The sequence below is a fragment of the Miniopterus schreibersii genome, assembly GCF_964146895.1.
Source record: "Miniopterus schreibersii genome assembly, chromosome: 12".
Classification (NCBI taxonomy): domain Eukaryota; kingdom Metazoa; phylum Chordata; class Mammalia; order Chiroptera; family Miniopteridae; genus Miniopterus; species Miniopterus schreibersii.
Window position 1 is genome coordinate 54531637 of NC_138112.1, and position 13566 is coordinate 54545202.

At 42.5% G+C, this 13566-nt stretch overlaps 1 protein-coding gene across 1 annotated transcript in view; it reads right to left on the reverse strand.

Annotated features, from left to right (window-relative positions):
* Positions 1-554: 554 nt before the first annotated feature.
* Positions 555-13566, reverse strand: part of DCDC1 (doublecortin domain containing 1) — a 279224-nt gene continuing 266212 nt past the window's right edge. The window contains exons 36-39 of the mRNA XM_081153073.1: positions 12578-12714; positions 11174-11353; positions 4720-4870; positions 555-2266 (exon numbers count right to left, since the gene is read on the reverse strand). Coding sequence (XP_081009199.1) covers positions 2136-2266; positions 4720-4870; positions 11174-11353; positions 12578-12714 — 599 coding nt within the window. The 3' untranslated portion in view covers positions 555-2135. The remainder of the gene's footprint in view (positions 2267-4719; positions 4871-11173; positions 11354-12577; positions 12715-13566) is intronic.

Sequence of the window (13566 nt, forward strand, 5' to 3'; positions counted from 1 at the left end):
ACCAGAGGAGGGTCAATAATAAGGAAAGAGCAGGGCTGCCTCAGTCTAAGTTAAAAGTGGCTATGAACTGCCAACATACCCTGGGCAAGCCGTCGTCAACGAAGTCAGCACCGCCGCCTTGCTGGTAAGATGTGATGTGTTGATGACTGTTATATTACATCTAAAATCCCATTTACCAGTAATAGAAAAGTTCAGTTCGGAGTTTTGCCTTATGTCTCCTGGTGCTCGATGCGCATTGTGTGATATTACCAATTTTCGCTTCAGGCCTGTTCACATGCAACGGTGAGGACTCCACAGGAATTTGCACATTTGATCCAGGGTGAAATTATGCCGTTTTCATAGCAAATCAACTTATCCGTGGCGGCAAAATGATAGGTACTTCTGCGCTCAGAGAAATGTCTTTGTTTTCAGGATATTTTGAAAAAACATAAAATGCTCTGTGTCTATGGGGATGGTGATCCTGTCATTCTAAGGAGAGGCCCAGCCGGTTAAGAATCCCGTTGGCCTTATGCTGTACACCTGAAGCTAACATAAAATAATACTGAATGTAAACTGTAATTGAAAAAATTTTTTTAATTAAAAAAAAAGAATCCCGTTGGCCCACTTCATAACCAGGAGCATGTTCTTTAACCTTTCTTGTTAAAAAAAAAAAAAGAGCAAAACAAAATGCAATCTTTTCCTTGCATGCACACAGAGCTGTTCTGAATGCCTTCCCACCTCTAAACATCGCCCTGTCTGTAGAGAAACTGTCTGCAAAAGGGCAGGTTGCTGTGGATGTGACGTGAAATTTCACCTCGACGTGCCCTGCTTTTAGCAGGCTTGGAGGCAGCAGGGATTTACTCGTGCAGCCCCGCTGATTTGAAGCCTGGGAGTAAATACGGGGCCTTCTGCAGCGATTACCGAGAGCCCCCTTCAGCGGGAATGATCTACTGCCTCCCTGCATCCCATTAAGGTGGCGGGCCGGGGAGTGAGCCCAGCCGAGCCATTCCGTACACACCTAGCCAGGTTGCAATTTATATTCACACCGAGCTGTGAGTGGCTTTCAGAGGAAGAGAGGGAAAAAGAGCATTTCTTGGAAATTTTCCACCCAGACCGGAAACCAAACTCTGATTTGTCACTGCTTTTTTTTTTTTAAATGATTCTTTCTTCAATGCAGGAAAAAACTGACACCTAAGATTGCTAGGAATCTCCCATGATCCCTTTATAAAAACACACACAAAAACATTACATGACTTTTTCTTCAAATGGCGCAGATATCCTCTCCCAGAGTTTCTGTGTTGAGGACACGGTCTGAGACCTTTGGTTACTGAGCTTATGGCTGGAATTATCCAGCTTCACTCCTATGAAGCACATCTAGCTGTGCCCTATATAGCTCTGCACTGTTCCTATAGGCCACAACGAGGGGAAACTGAAGGAGAAAAGATCGACTCATGGGGCATTCGGTGGCTGCCAGCCATTTCCCCTTCATTCAGTGTATGTAGGGTTTTAACATGGAGATCTGGAAAATAACAGTGGCTGAGCCAGAAAAATGTCAGTCTGGGTCAAATTTAATGTTAGGTGGTCAAAGAGCCTATTTTATTATTTAAATATATACATAACTTGACACCACTAAATTATTTTTTAATAATAACTAGTAGTTTTCTTTCCTTTTTTTTCTTCCTGGAAGAAAATATACTTAACATAGTTATTTTATTGGCCTTGCTTTGTCTAGACTTGTTGCCTTTCCAGGAATAGATTTGAAGCATTAAATGAGGCTCTACGTAAACTGTGAAGGTAATAACTTTTTAAAGAGTCAGCATAAAACTAAAAAGGATGGCCCTGACCGAGTGGCTCAGTTGGTTGGAGTATCATCGTCTACACCAAAAAGTAGCTGGTTCGATCCCCAGTCAGGGCACATGCCCATGTTGCAGGTTCAAACCCTGGTCGGGGTGCGTATGGGAAGCCATCAATAGACGTTTCTCTCTCACATCAATGTTTTTCTCTCTCTCTCTAAAAATCAGTAACAACATATCCTCAGGTGAGAATTTTTTTAAAAAATTAAAAACGATGAATAATAATCACATCATAGCAAGTATATTAGTAGACATACATGTAGATTATCCCAGCAAAATACAGCACAAAATACAACGGCTCCGCTAGAAATTGTGTCCATGCACCAGAGACTGCAGCCTCTCGGGTGGACGCACCACGATGTCTGTGGCTTCAGGGCCCTGCTGCCTCCGGATTCTGGCATAATTTGCTCTGATCTCCATCAGTTGTTTTAACTCTGTTTTAAAAAAAAAAGATTTTGAGAGACAGTTTAATGTATTTATGGAAAATAATAAAAAGTCCAGGATAATGAAACACGCGAAGTTGCCTCAGAAAACCTTGGCTCCCACGCCTCACTCTCCCCCTGCACACTTGACTTGCTTATCACATCAGATGTGTGTTAACATTCCTGGGATTGCTACAGAGTGGCAGTTGCTTCAGAGGGCTTCCTTCCAGGCGTGGTATAAAGCCTGAATTGAAAGCTAACCTAGGAGTGGCCTAAAAATGGAACCTACTGAAAAGATCGTAAACACAGCAGTGAGAACAGCGTTCGGATCTCAGGACAACTGGCATAAAGAACTCCTTTAATTTTGTTAGGGGTTTGTGTGAAAGAAACCATTCTAACAGCATCTGGTTTGTTTTGCCAAAACAAATTCATTTTTCAAAAGCCCAATGTGATTCTTTGATGATTAACCTCCACATGCTAAATGTTTTTAAATTATAGTACATAAAATAAATTATTACAAAGTATTTAGTTTTGAAACTCCCAGGCTGTCTTATTTTCTACTACAGATAAGCCAGGAAGTCACAGAAAAATTATGAGTGAAATGATTAATTAAATGTCCCTTAATAAATACATACTTGCTAGTAGCATTTCTCTCTCTTTTTAAACAGTCTGAATATTTAGATTCCTACTGAATAATTATTTCTAAGTTAATTATTTCAGAAAACAATGAGATGGCACTCAGAGTAAAATACATTTCTATGGAACAACTAAATTAAAAGTCTGCCACAAATCAGATTTTTTAGAACATACATCACTTACTGGAAAGAACTCAGATAATTGCAGAAAACACTAGCCCTTCCACCATATGAAGGTACTATGGGGGCCTACTTTCCTAAGAAAAGAATCAGTTTTCACATCACAGTCATCCACACGGTTACAAAATTGAAGATGCAGAAACGAACGTTCGTCCACATGGCCTGGTCCCAGGTTCACAGAGCTAACCAGGAGGAAAGTGGTAGGGAGAGTGCTATTTGCATTTCCAATTTTCTCTCTTCCCTTCACAGTTTGTATTGGTAAGGAGCCCGCCTCTGGGAAAGCAGCCTACATTTCTCACTGTATTTTGGAGACCCTTTTGGCTAGGTGGACGGAAGCGTACTTAGCTTTATTTATCAGAAAGGCCCAATGAACGCAGTGAGGCCAGGGTGAGGTCCGGGCGACAGAAGGCCATCCCGAGAGTAGGAAAGATTAGGCATAAATAATGAAGGGACTCAGGAAGTACCTCCTACACCTCACTTGTGCTGTAAGATTTCAAGTGTGTTTATATACTTAGGTTGAAAACTCTTTCAGGGAAGGACCCCTGGAAGGTTTCTTTTATAGGCTGTGCACTTTGGGAACACAGAGAGCTGTCAGCTAATACTGATAAGAAGCCCATCACTGGGGTGCTCTTCTAAAGAACCCCATCGTGAGGGTAGCAGGAGCTGGGGTCTGGGTAAGGGTGAGCGACAGGGACAACAGAGTTCAAAGAATACAAGATGGGAGCCTCTTCCTGAATATGGGGAGGTGCTAGAGGAACCGTTGTAGCATTCCCCCCAACAGTGCAGGGCGCCCCAATAAAATCCTGTCTCCCTACTCTTTAGTCTTCATGCCTATGTTCTGCCCCTTCTGGACTAAATGTAAAGATATGATTGAAACAGTTTGAAAGGTTTTTGGTTTACGTACCTTATATATAAAGGTACTTATTTATTATTATATAAATAATCATTTAGAGCAAATAATCATTTTACGGTGACTTTTTAAAAGAAATCATCTAGCTTTGTTATTTTAAGAATCCCAGGTAATTCACTTCCTAATCTTTTAATTTCCTTTAAAATGATACCAATGTTCTTCAGAATTTCCTAAAAATTATGTCTTTGCAGATACGTGCCTACCCACCAAAAAGGCTTTAAATTCCTCAGGATAAGTAGGATAAAGGACAACAGTTGGTTTAAAAACAAATACACGTTCTTTTTCCACAGTTATCATTTATCAAAGAAAGTTATAGCAGAACAGACAAGATGATAAAACGAGCACATATTTACTTATCCCTAAAGAAAGGAAATCTGCAAACTGAGTAGTTGCTATTAATAGAACACCAAGTTTTAAATGACTTGAAAAGTAGGAAGTCGGTGAGCCTCACCTTCCTCGGGTTTCACGCTAAGGAAATACCTTCAAATTAGGCCCTTTACAATTTCTGCAAATAAGCCCCTTGGATAAGGCACAAGAGTAACAGAACTTCGAATTCTTTTTCCTTTTTAAACTTTGAATTCTTTAGAGCAAACAGTGTCAGCAGCGAGGTTCCAGCACATGAAGATGTGAATTTAAATTCAGTAACAGGAAATAGAAAGTGGAGAGGAGAAGGTCCTTGAGGAAGAGACTGGAAGCTTTAATTCTTCAGAAACTTGCTGGAAAAGAAACTGTCCCCGTACCTTTGTGGGTTGTAAAGCCGTGGCCCGTGGACACACAGATGACCGAGTCTCGCTCTATGTCGTCCCAGGACAGAATCGGCTGTCCCTCCGGGGTGAACAGGGTTCTGGCCGGGCGGGCCGTTTTCAGACGGGACGAGCTGTCATCCAGCAGCTGCAACACCGAGGGACAGACATGGGAGGGTGGATTGTCACAACACAATTAAAGATTCGACTCTTTTAAGGGAACTAGTACCCCAGTCTGAACACTCGTCTTACTTATCATTGTTAGGAAGAGGTATAAAAGGAGGTGGGAAGAAAGACATAAAAAGCTCACTCAAGTGCTTGAACAATGAGGAACATCAATGCTGTTCGGTGGATTTTTCCTTTGTGTTCTCTATTGTTCCATGTGGAAAAAGACTTCCCGCTATTTAAGAGATGCATAAATATGAAAAACTCCAGTTTGAGGATCTAGACGTGACAGAATAGCTTAAAGTTTTTTTTCAACAAGCAAGGAGCTAGGGAACAAAAACAGAGAGCTGGGCTCTGGCCTCTGTCTGACCTCAGACAAGCCAGGCACCTTCCCTGTAAAAGAGACTCTTCAACTATAAAAATCAAAGTTTTGGTCTAAGACTTCTCTGACTCTATAATTCTATGATTATAAAGTCTTTTTTAAAAAACAACAACAACTTGGTAAATTTAAAAAACTATCTGGAGGGTCTTATTCAATTTCTCTTAAGTTTTCTTGAAATATCATAAAAACTCATGTACAGATGCAAAGTGTCAATGGCACTAGATTAGTCGACATGCTGCCTAAAGTGTGAACAAAACTTGAAGACAAAATAGTGAAAGTGAGAAGGAAAGAAGGAAGGAAGGAAGGAAGGAAGGAAGGAAGGGAGGGAGGGAGGGAGGGAGGGAGGGAGGGAGGGAGGGAGGGAGGGAGGGAGGGAGGGAGGGAGGGAGGGAGGGAGGGAGGGAGAAAGGAGACTTCCTGCCTATAGGACTTTCATCTACTATACAGACCGAACGCCTGTTACCCCACAACACAGGAGCCAGGTCCACATCAGCCCCAAATCACCAACAACACCTCTTTTTTAGGTCTATTTAGGGGCTACAGTTCACAACAATGCAGACTGGTGGGGGTAGGACTGGGCACACAATGACACCTCACGTCTGGAAAATGAATCAGTAATATGAAACAAGACAAGAGAGTGATGAGACGATGCACTTCACAGAGCGCAGTTTTCAGCTGCTGTTTTGAGCAAGGGATGAAGGGATCCAATTGAATAATATCTGAAATTATCCAAGAACACATTCCCCTCTGTAGAGTGGGATGATCAGAGAAGGGCAGTGGGAGAGTGGTGTTAAATGCAGCCCTACCTCTCCTTCGAAGTAGCATCCAGTTAAGAGCAATTTGACTAAATACCGTGCATATGAACCAGCCCTCCCACTTAAGATTGAGGGGAGAAACCTGACTCCCAAGGTAAAAGTTAGGGGAACTAAAGAGAACGAATCTATCCTGTCAGCTGTCAAGAGGTCTCGCCCTGTAGAAAGGGTATACATAGAAAAATAAACAAGAGCAACAATACGAGGCTTATGAAAATGTTCTACAACATCAAATGGGTGCAGTTATACTCCAGGTGAAGCTTTAGAGAAAGATTTAAAGCAGGAGTACATTTTAGAGAGTATTTTTTGCTCCCCCAATTTCAATAAAATATGACTTCCATAAACACATACACACATACACAGATATTAGATGACAACAACTTAAAGAAAAGAAGCACTGCAGAGATGCAGGCAGAGATGAATTTTCCATAATAATAGTCACCGTCTTAGACTGCTTGAGCTCCCCAAACAAACGCCATATACTGAGTGTCTTAAACAGCAGACATTTACTTCTCACAGTTCTGGAGGCTGGGAAGTCCAAGATCAAGGTGCTGGCTGGCTGATTCAGTTTCTGGTGAGAGCTCTCTTCCTGGCTTACAGACAGCTGCTTTCTTGCTATGCTCTCGCAGGGTCGGAGAAGAGATAAATCTTTCTATTTTCCTCTTCTGATAAGGCCACAAATCCTATCAGATTAGGGCCCCACCCTTAAAACATTATTTAGCCCTAATTGCCTCCTAAAAGCTCTACCTTCAGATACAGTCACATTGGGGGTTAGGGCCTCAAGATAAAAGTTTGAAGGGTACACAGTTCAATCCATAGAAATTATTCAAATTTTTTCTGCTCTAGAGCAACCGAAGGGTATGATATTTGAGTTTCTATCTGGGCTGGGAGCTGTCCTAGAAATATGTATAGATAGATTTCTGGAAGAAACTTGCTCGAAAAGATCCCAGGCAAAGGTAATTCTTATATTTTTACTACTTTACCATTAGAATATCTCTATTCTGTAGACATCATGTTTCCCATTTATAATCAGAAAAATGAACATTTGAAATAAAAACATGCAAAATGTGAATTAAATATATCCCTATGTCACTTGATTTTCACAAAGATCTATTTACATGAGACAAACTCAGTGAGTTTAGAGAACTCTTAAAATAAATTTGAAAATGAAGCATTTTCAGCACAATTGGATTGTAAAATATCTAGTCGGCTTATGACCTCTAATGACATTCTTAATTCTCAGTTTTTCAAATGAATCTAAATTTACTCAAGTGTCTTCTTTAAAGTGGATAACATAAATTAAATGTTTGTGATTTTTGCAACCACCAAAGCTCATAACAAAGGAACAAAGTTCTGTGCTTCATTTCTCTCTCACAATCTATCCTGTGAGTTTAATCTTCCTGGACCAGGTCTTCTCGAGGGCATCATGGAACTCCTGCTCGTTCCCTGCGGGCCTGGGGTTCTTGCCCCTGCAGATCAAAGGTGCCTGTTCCTCACCCTGCCGGCTCCGCTCACACATTCAGAGCTGCTCCTGGCCGAGGGAGGACAGGCTGGTTTGGAGATTCTGTAGAAAGGAGAGAGGTTGCAGGGATGGGAGGAGACCAATGCCTCCGGTCGATAGAGGGAGGGGCCCGGGCGGTCATAAATCAGAGAAAGCCGTCGGCCCTGGAGAAAAGGCCAGTGATCCGGTGAGGAAGCCACCCTGGGGCATGGGTGACAGATGAGCTACACGGCTGCGGATGAGAGCTGCCCTAGCAATGCTCAGGGTGGGTAGGGAGGGTGTGGCGAAACCATCCGGATGGCCAGAGAGACGTGCGGGGAAGCCCGCTGGGTTCCAACACCGCCGGGGGCTCGTTACAGGCGGCAGTGAAGCGCCTGAAAGGCGTCCTGCTCCTTTCTCCCGGCCAAAGCACCGGCCACCGCATCTTCCCGCTCCTCTGGACTTGGCGGCATCAGCCAGACCCCCCAGGGAAATCTGAGCCCCTCTCCCCGTTGTCTGTCTGTTTCGACACAAGTCCACTCTGCAGAAGTATTCTTTACATTTCTCATAGCCTGAAATGACACCTTTCTACCTGGGCACAGAGAACCTTAGGCAGGACCCTAGAAACAAAAGTCAAGGGCATGGAAAAGGAACAGGAAGAGATAAAATTTTAAAAAAATAAACAAAGCAGAAGACGAGATAACATGCAGAAAACTTTCTAGGCATCTCTTAAGTCCTTTCTACACACTGAGGCCACATTAATGTCCCTAGAACACAGCTTTCAGGATGCCATTACCTTACTCAGAGACAACTACCACTAGTGCTCAAGCACTTTAGTCTGGGTAGTGTTAGGGGCTGAATGGAGTCCTCCCCCAAACTCAGTTTGAAGCCCTGACACTCAGTTTGACTATAGGTGGAGAAAGGGCCTTTTAAGGAGGTAATTATGGTTCATGAGGTCATAAGGGTGGGGCACTAATCCGATCGGACTACAGTCTTTTAACAGGAGGAAGAGACGCCAGAGCTTTTCTCTCTCCCTCTCCATGAGTGCACAGAGGTAAGGCTGTGTGAGGACACGCACCGGCAGAAGGCAGCTGTCTGCAAGTCAGAAAGAGAGGCCCTATCAGAATCCAACCCTGCTGGCACCTTCACCTCAGACTTCTCGGTCTCCAGAACCCTGAGAGATAGTTTCTGTTTAAGCCACCCCGCCTGCGGTATGTTGTCAAGACAGTCCTAATAGAATAAAACAGGCGGTATGTGGGGTCCCACCGGATGCTTTTAAAAAATCTCTCCAGTTGTATGTATCTCTCCCTACTTGTCAGTTCAGGGACCATCTACCTAATACAGCTTATGAATTCTAACACCCATATTGCTGTGTGTGGTGCCCCTGATCCTTGTTAATGTTTTTTCAGCCTAAGATGATGAATCTTCCCCACGTCTCCAGTTCCCTCAGCGTCCCGATTGATTCCTCTGCGAAGGCCTTCTCCTTCACCCCAGTGGGCAGTGTTCCCCTCCTCTGACTACTGAACGTCCGCCTGCACTACTAATCTGACCATGTCACATGCTGTTAGCACTGCTCTAAGAAGAATGCTGGCTCCCTTAGCAAACACATTTTTCTTACGAAGACAGTCTTGTGTTCATCACAACAAAATATGAAACACATAGAAAACCACACAAGAAAGAAGCACCACCTTTATTAGGTCACCAATAATAAGACCATTCAGGAAATACTTCCAAAAATAAAATCCTTCCAGTCTTTTTTCCTAGGTGTGTGCACGTACGCATATAGAATTCAACTCCGTGTGCTTTATATTTTGCTTCTTTCACTTAGTATATCTTAAACATTTTTATTGTCATTATTCTTTCTAAAGTTTATTTTGAGTTATAATATTCCATGCTATGTACTATAATTCACTTAACCAACTCCCTATTTGTGAGTGTTTAAATTATTTCTAATCTATCTGTATTATAAATAGCCTTGTGGTAAATATTCTTACTAAACAATCCTTGCATAAATTCATGAAAATATCCTTGGGATAAAGTTCAGCAGTACATTTTCTTATAATACGAACGCCCATGTTGCCCTCCAAAAAGCTGCCCTTCCGTCAACATGAGAGTGCCTGTTTCTCTACACACCCAAGTAAACCTTGACACCTTTCCAGCGCTTTGCCAATTTGGAATATGAATTTAATGAGAGCACAGACCATGTGTTATTTTATTCCTCCGACGGCTGCCACTACTATTGATATTAACCTGTGAATTATACTGCACTATAAAGTTTCCACACACATAAATGAGAACAATACCTTACAGCATCTAACATAGTGTCCTTCGTGTACAAAGGTCATAAAACATTGCATGATCATGGAATAATATTTACGAAATGGCTTTTAGATGCTACATGAGAGTCACATAAGTCAAAAAGCCATTCCTCTGCCGTATATATGTAATTTCTGTGACAGTTATAGTAAGTTTTTGCTATCCTAAGTCTGATAGGCTATCTCTAATCCTGTAGTCCCTTGTCCACCCCGTGCCCATTTGTTAATCATTTCTTATTCCCTCACTGATGTATCAGTTCTAGTTGCAGTGGATAAGTGCATTTTAAGACTCAGCATCTACAATACAAACTGAGATCTTCAACGAAACCAACAAGAAACATTTCAGCTTTGTTATAGAACCTATTACAGAATGCTCTCTCCTGAGAAAGCTTTCACTCTCTTTTTAAAATCCATTTTCTTTTCTTTTTTTTCTGTGAATATGAAGGGTCTTTACTTGTATTCCTAGTTTTGAGTAGATTTTCTGTATTTTTATCTCCTTTCTCAAGTATAGCAAATTGGTTGTCAACTTCTGAGATGTGATTGCTGTCACAGTTCTTATTCAAAGTCCCTGTGGAAGAAGAGTGGTCCCTGGCACACTCTGAGGCTGAACCACTCTTCGGGGCAGAACTCCTCGGGGGTGCCCCCTCTACTCCAGGCGCCCTCATCAACTTGTGTGATCTCCTCCAGGCCAGTCTACTGCACCACCTTGTTTTCCCTGCACCCCCCCCATCTCATCTTTTTTTGCTTTCATCTTGTTCCCCCCCAATTTATAAACACATCTCACAAAATAAAAAAGCCAAACAAGTCTTTGAGATATCACTGAAACAGGTAAGACTTTTTAAAAATCTACCAAAATCCAAAATCCTGCTGCAATCCCAGGACTCCGGGTAGGAAGACTATGGTAGGTTTTCTCTAAAGAACACTATTGTTTTCCCTACAGAATAATACCTGACTGGGGAAATATCATTTTTTTTGTAAAAACTGGGTTTAAAACAGAACAGGAAAACTATTTTAAATTATTCGAAAGTTTAGATTTTACTCTTGGGCTGCAGTGGGTTTAACTGTCATTGTTCCTGTTGGCCAAGGGTCCTATTCTGATTCACACATACATCAGGCGGCACTGGACTCCACGTGTTCACTCATATAAGCTCCTTCATTGTCACAGTAATCCTGAGAAGGAAGTTTTATTCCCATTTTCCAGCTCAGAGGACGAGGGTTAGGGAGGTAACGATTCGTCTGACCTAACCATGTGGAAATGCCAGGCCTGGGGAGGCCTCCCCTTTCGGACTAGGCTTACCTCTGAGATGGTTCTGCCCCAGGCGTGCGTGCCGTCCTCGGGTCTGCGCCCGTTCAGATACACCCAGACCCGTTTGGCGCGGGGCCGCCCATGCCGGCTGCTGGGCCTGCGGGAGGCCCGCCCGGCTGCGGGTGGAGGAGTTCTCCTGGATCGCCACCCCTGGGCTCCAGAAAGCTGGGCCTGTCAAGAAAAGCCCAGAAACGTCATGCCTAGTGTTGTGTGTGTGCAGAATGTGACGAAAGGCAGGAATCTTATGACTGGGAATTACACTGAAGAACATTTTAGGAAGGACATTGCCCTCTCCTGTCCCCCAGTCTTTTGTAAACTTCCCTGGCTTGGAAGAGTCGCCGAAGGCAATAATCGTCACCGCAGTGATAATAACAAGGCGCTCATGTTGGCAAAGCACCTAACTTCCATTTATAATTTGAAGTAATTGAATAGAGATGCGTTTTTGGACTTCTGCATGGTGTTTCCCCTACTGAGAAATTTCTCTGCATCTAACTAATGAGTTTTTGATTAGAAATACAACATCATTTCCTTTAACCATGAAACGCTGAAGGGCATGTGCAGGACTGTTGTTTAAGTCCCTACTCTCTGTCTTTTAAAAGACAGCAGCCACCTTACACTTTGCCAGCTCCCTGCGAGGCAGCCTTTCATCCCACTCCAAGCACGGCCTAGTTCAATGCTTTGCCTTTCATTCCCTGGTCAGTGATTTATGCTTCCTCACTTGGCAAGAAGTCATTTTTCTAGCAATGTCAATTTCTTTTCTCTAGCAACCTTGACTTGGGCACACACCTACGATTTAGATTGAACACACGCCACGATTTGAGAAACCCTATTAAATAAGAACATATCATTTTAATGAAAACTTCACAGAGCAAAAAGTTTTCCCAGGTCTCTATTCCCGATCCTCTCTCAACAGCTGACCTTTCTCTTCTCGCCTGTTTTATGTCTAGCGATCCTGACCGATTAAGCAATTGGATTGAAACAGCTTTTTGAATTCCTCACTTCTGAATGTCTCCGTTGCAATTAGTATTTTGCTCCTTGCTCTTTTTACATATTGAGACATACCCTTAGGAATGATTAGCAATGAAGCCATAAGGCTCAACTTGAATACACTTATTATAATCACCTTTGTACATATCCACTGGGCCTTTTTTCCTTCTTGGTTAAGGCCATAATTTCTGGTCTCCACTCAAACAAAACAGACTTCCCTATGAGCTGGATGTCTTTTAGATAGCTACTTTCCAAATGCCAGCTCAAGGCTTGGCATATGCCTACATGGTCATAAGTGACCAGATGCTGAGAACACATTAATAGCATCATTTTAAAACTTAATACTGTACTTCTGAAAGTGTATAATAGAGGCAGAGTCTTTAATGTTTTGAGTCCTCCAGAACATACCTCTGCATGTCTTATATGTTCCATGAGTTTAATTTCCTCTTGAGTCTGCTCACTCCAGCCTCCTTCCATCACCACTGGCTGCACAGGGCTTTTGTTGGGAACCATGGTGGCCGGCTGACATGCTGCTACTCGCCGCCCTGGGGAAAGAAGTCTCTGGAAATGTTGTTTCTGGTGATGAGCTTTCAGATTTCAAATAAATTGGTTTGGTTTTCTATGCATAAATCATTCTGCTTGGGAGCATAGGCTCCAATGCTAAATATATCATAAAAACAAAGATGCCTAAGGTAATAATATCTAACAATGCCCCTTCACGTGGGAGCTTGAGGTTTCAAACAGCCAGGCTCACATGCTCGCTGCGCAGATGGAAAGGAAAGGAAAGGAAAGGAAAGGAAAGGAAACACGCTGGCTTCCACACTGGCCCGGCCTCTCTTCCACGAGACGGTTCAGCGGTAATTTAGTCAAATAGGATCCATGACCTGTAGAGCCCATCAGCTCTTGCAGTCATGCAACATATGTTTTTTTCACTTCACTAATAAGAAGCCTTTCCCCCACAATTAGCCTAGCAGCCTGGGGATTAAGTATTTCTAAAATAATGTTAACCCAAGAGACAGGAGGCCTTTTTATTCTATCTAATAATACCCCGTGAGCACAATTAGTTTCTAACACCTCTGCTGTGCCCTTTAGGCTGTTAAGAAGCAGTGGGAAGAGAAAATATTTATTGGAATACTGTATTCCAAAGAATCACAGGCATAATTTAATAAGTGTGGTGATTTGAATGTATGCATTCTTTCAACTAGACCACTTACAGTAATTATTAAAGAGGCTTTAATAATTGTGCGAAAAGTCATACTTATGAATTTTTGTGTGTGTGCTGAAGACATACTCAGCACTGAGTCTCATGCTGATCTCTAAACTTCTTAAGTAAAAATAATGCATTTCCTTGTATGTTTCTCCCAGAAACCTACGTTGACTGAGCAGCAGCTATGGGT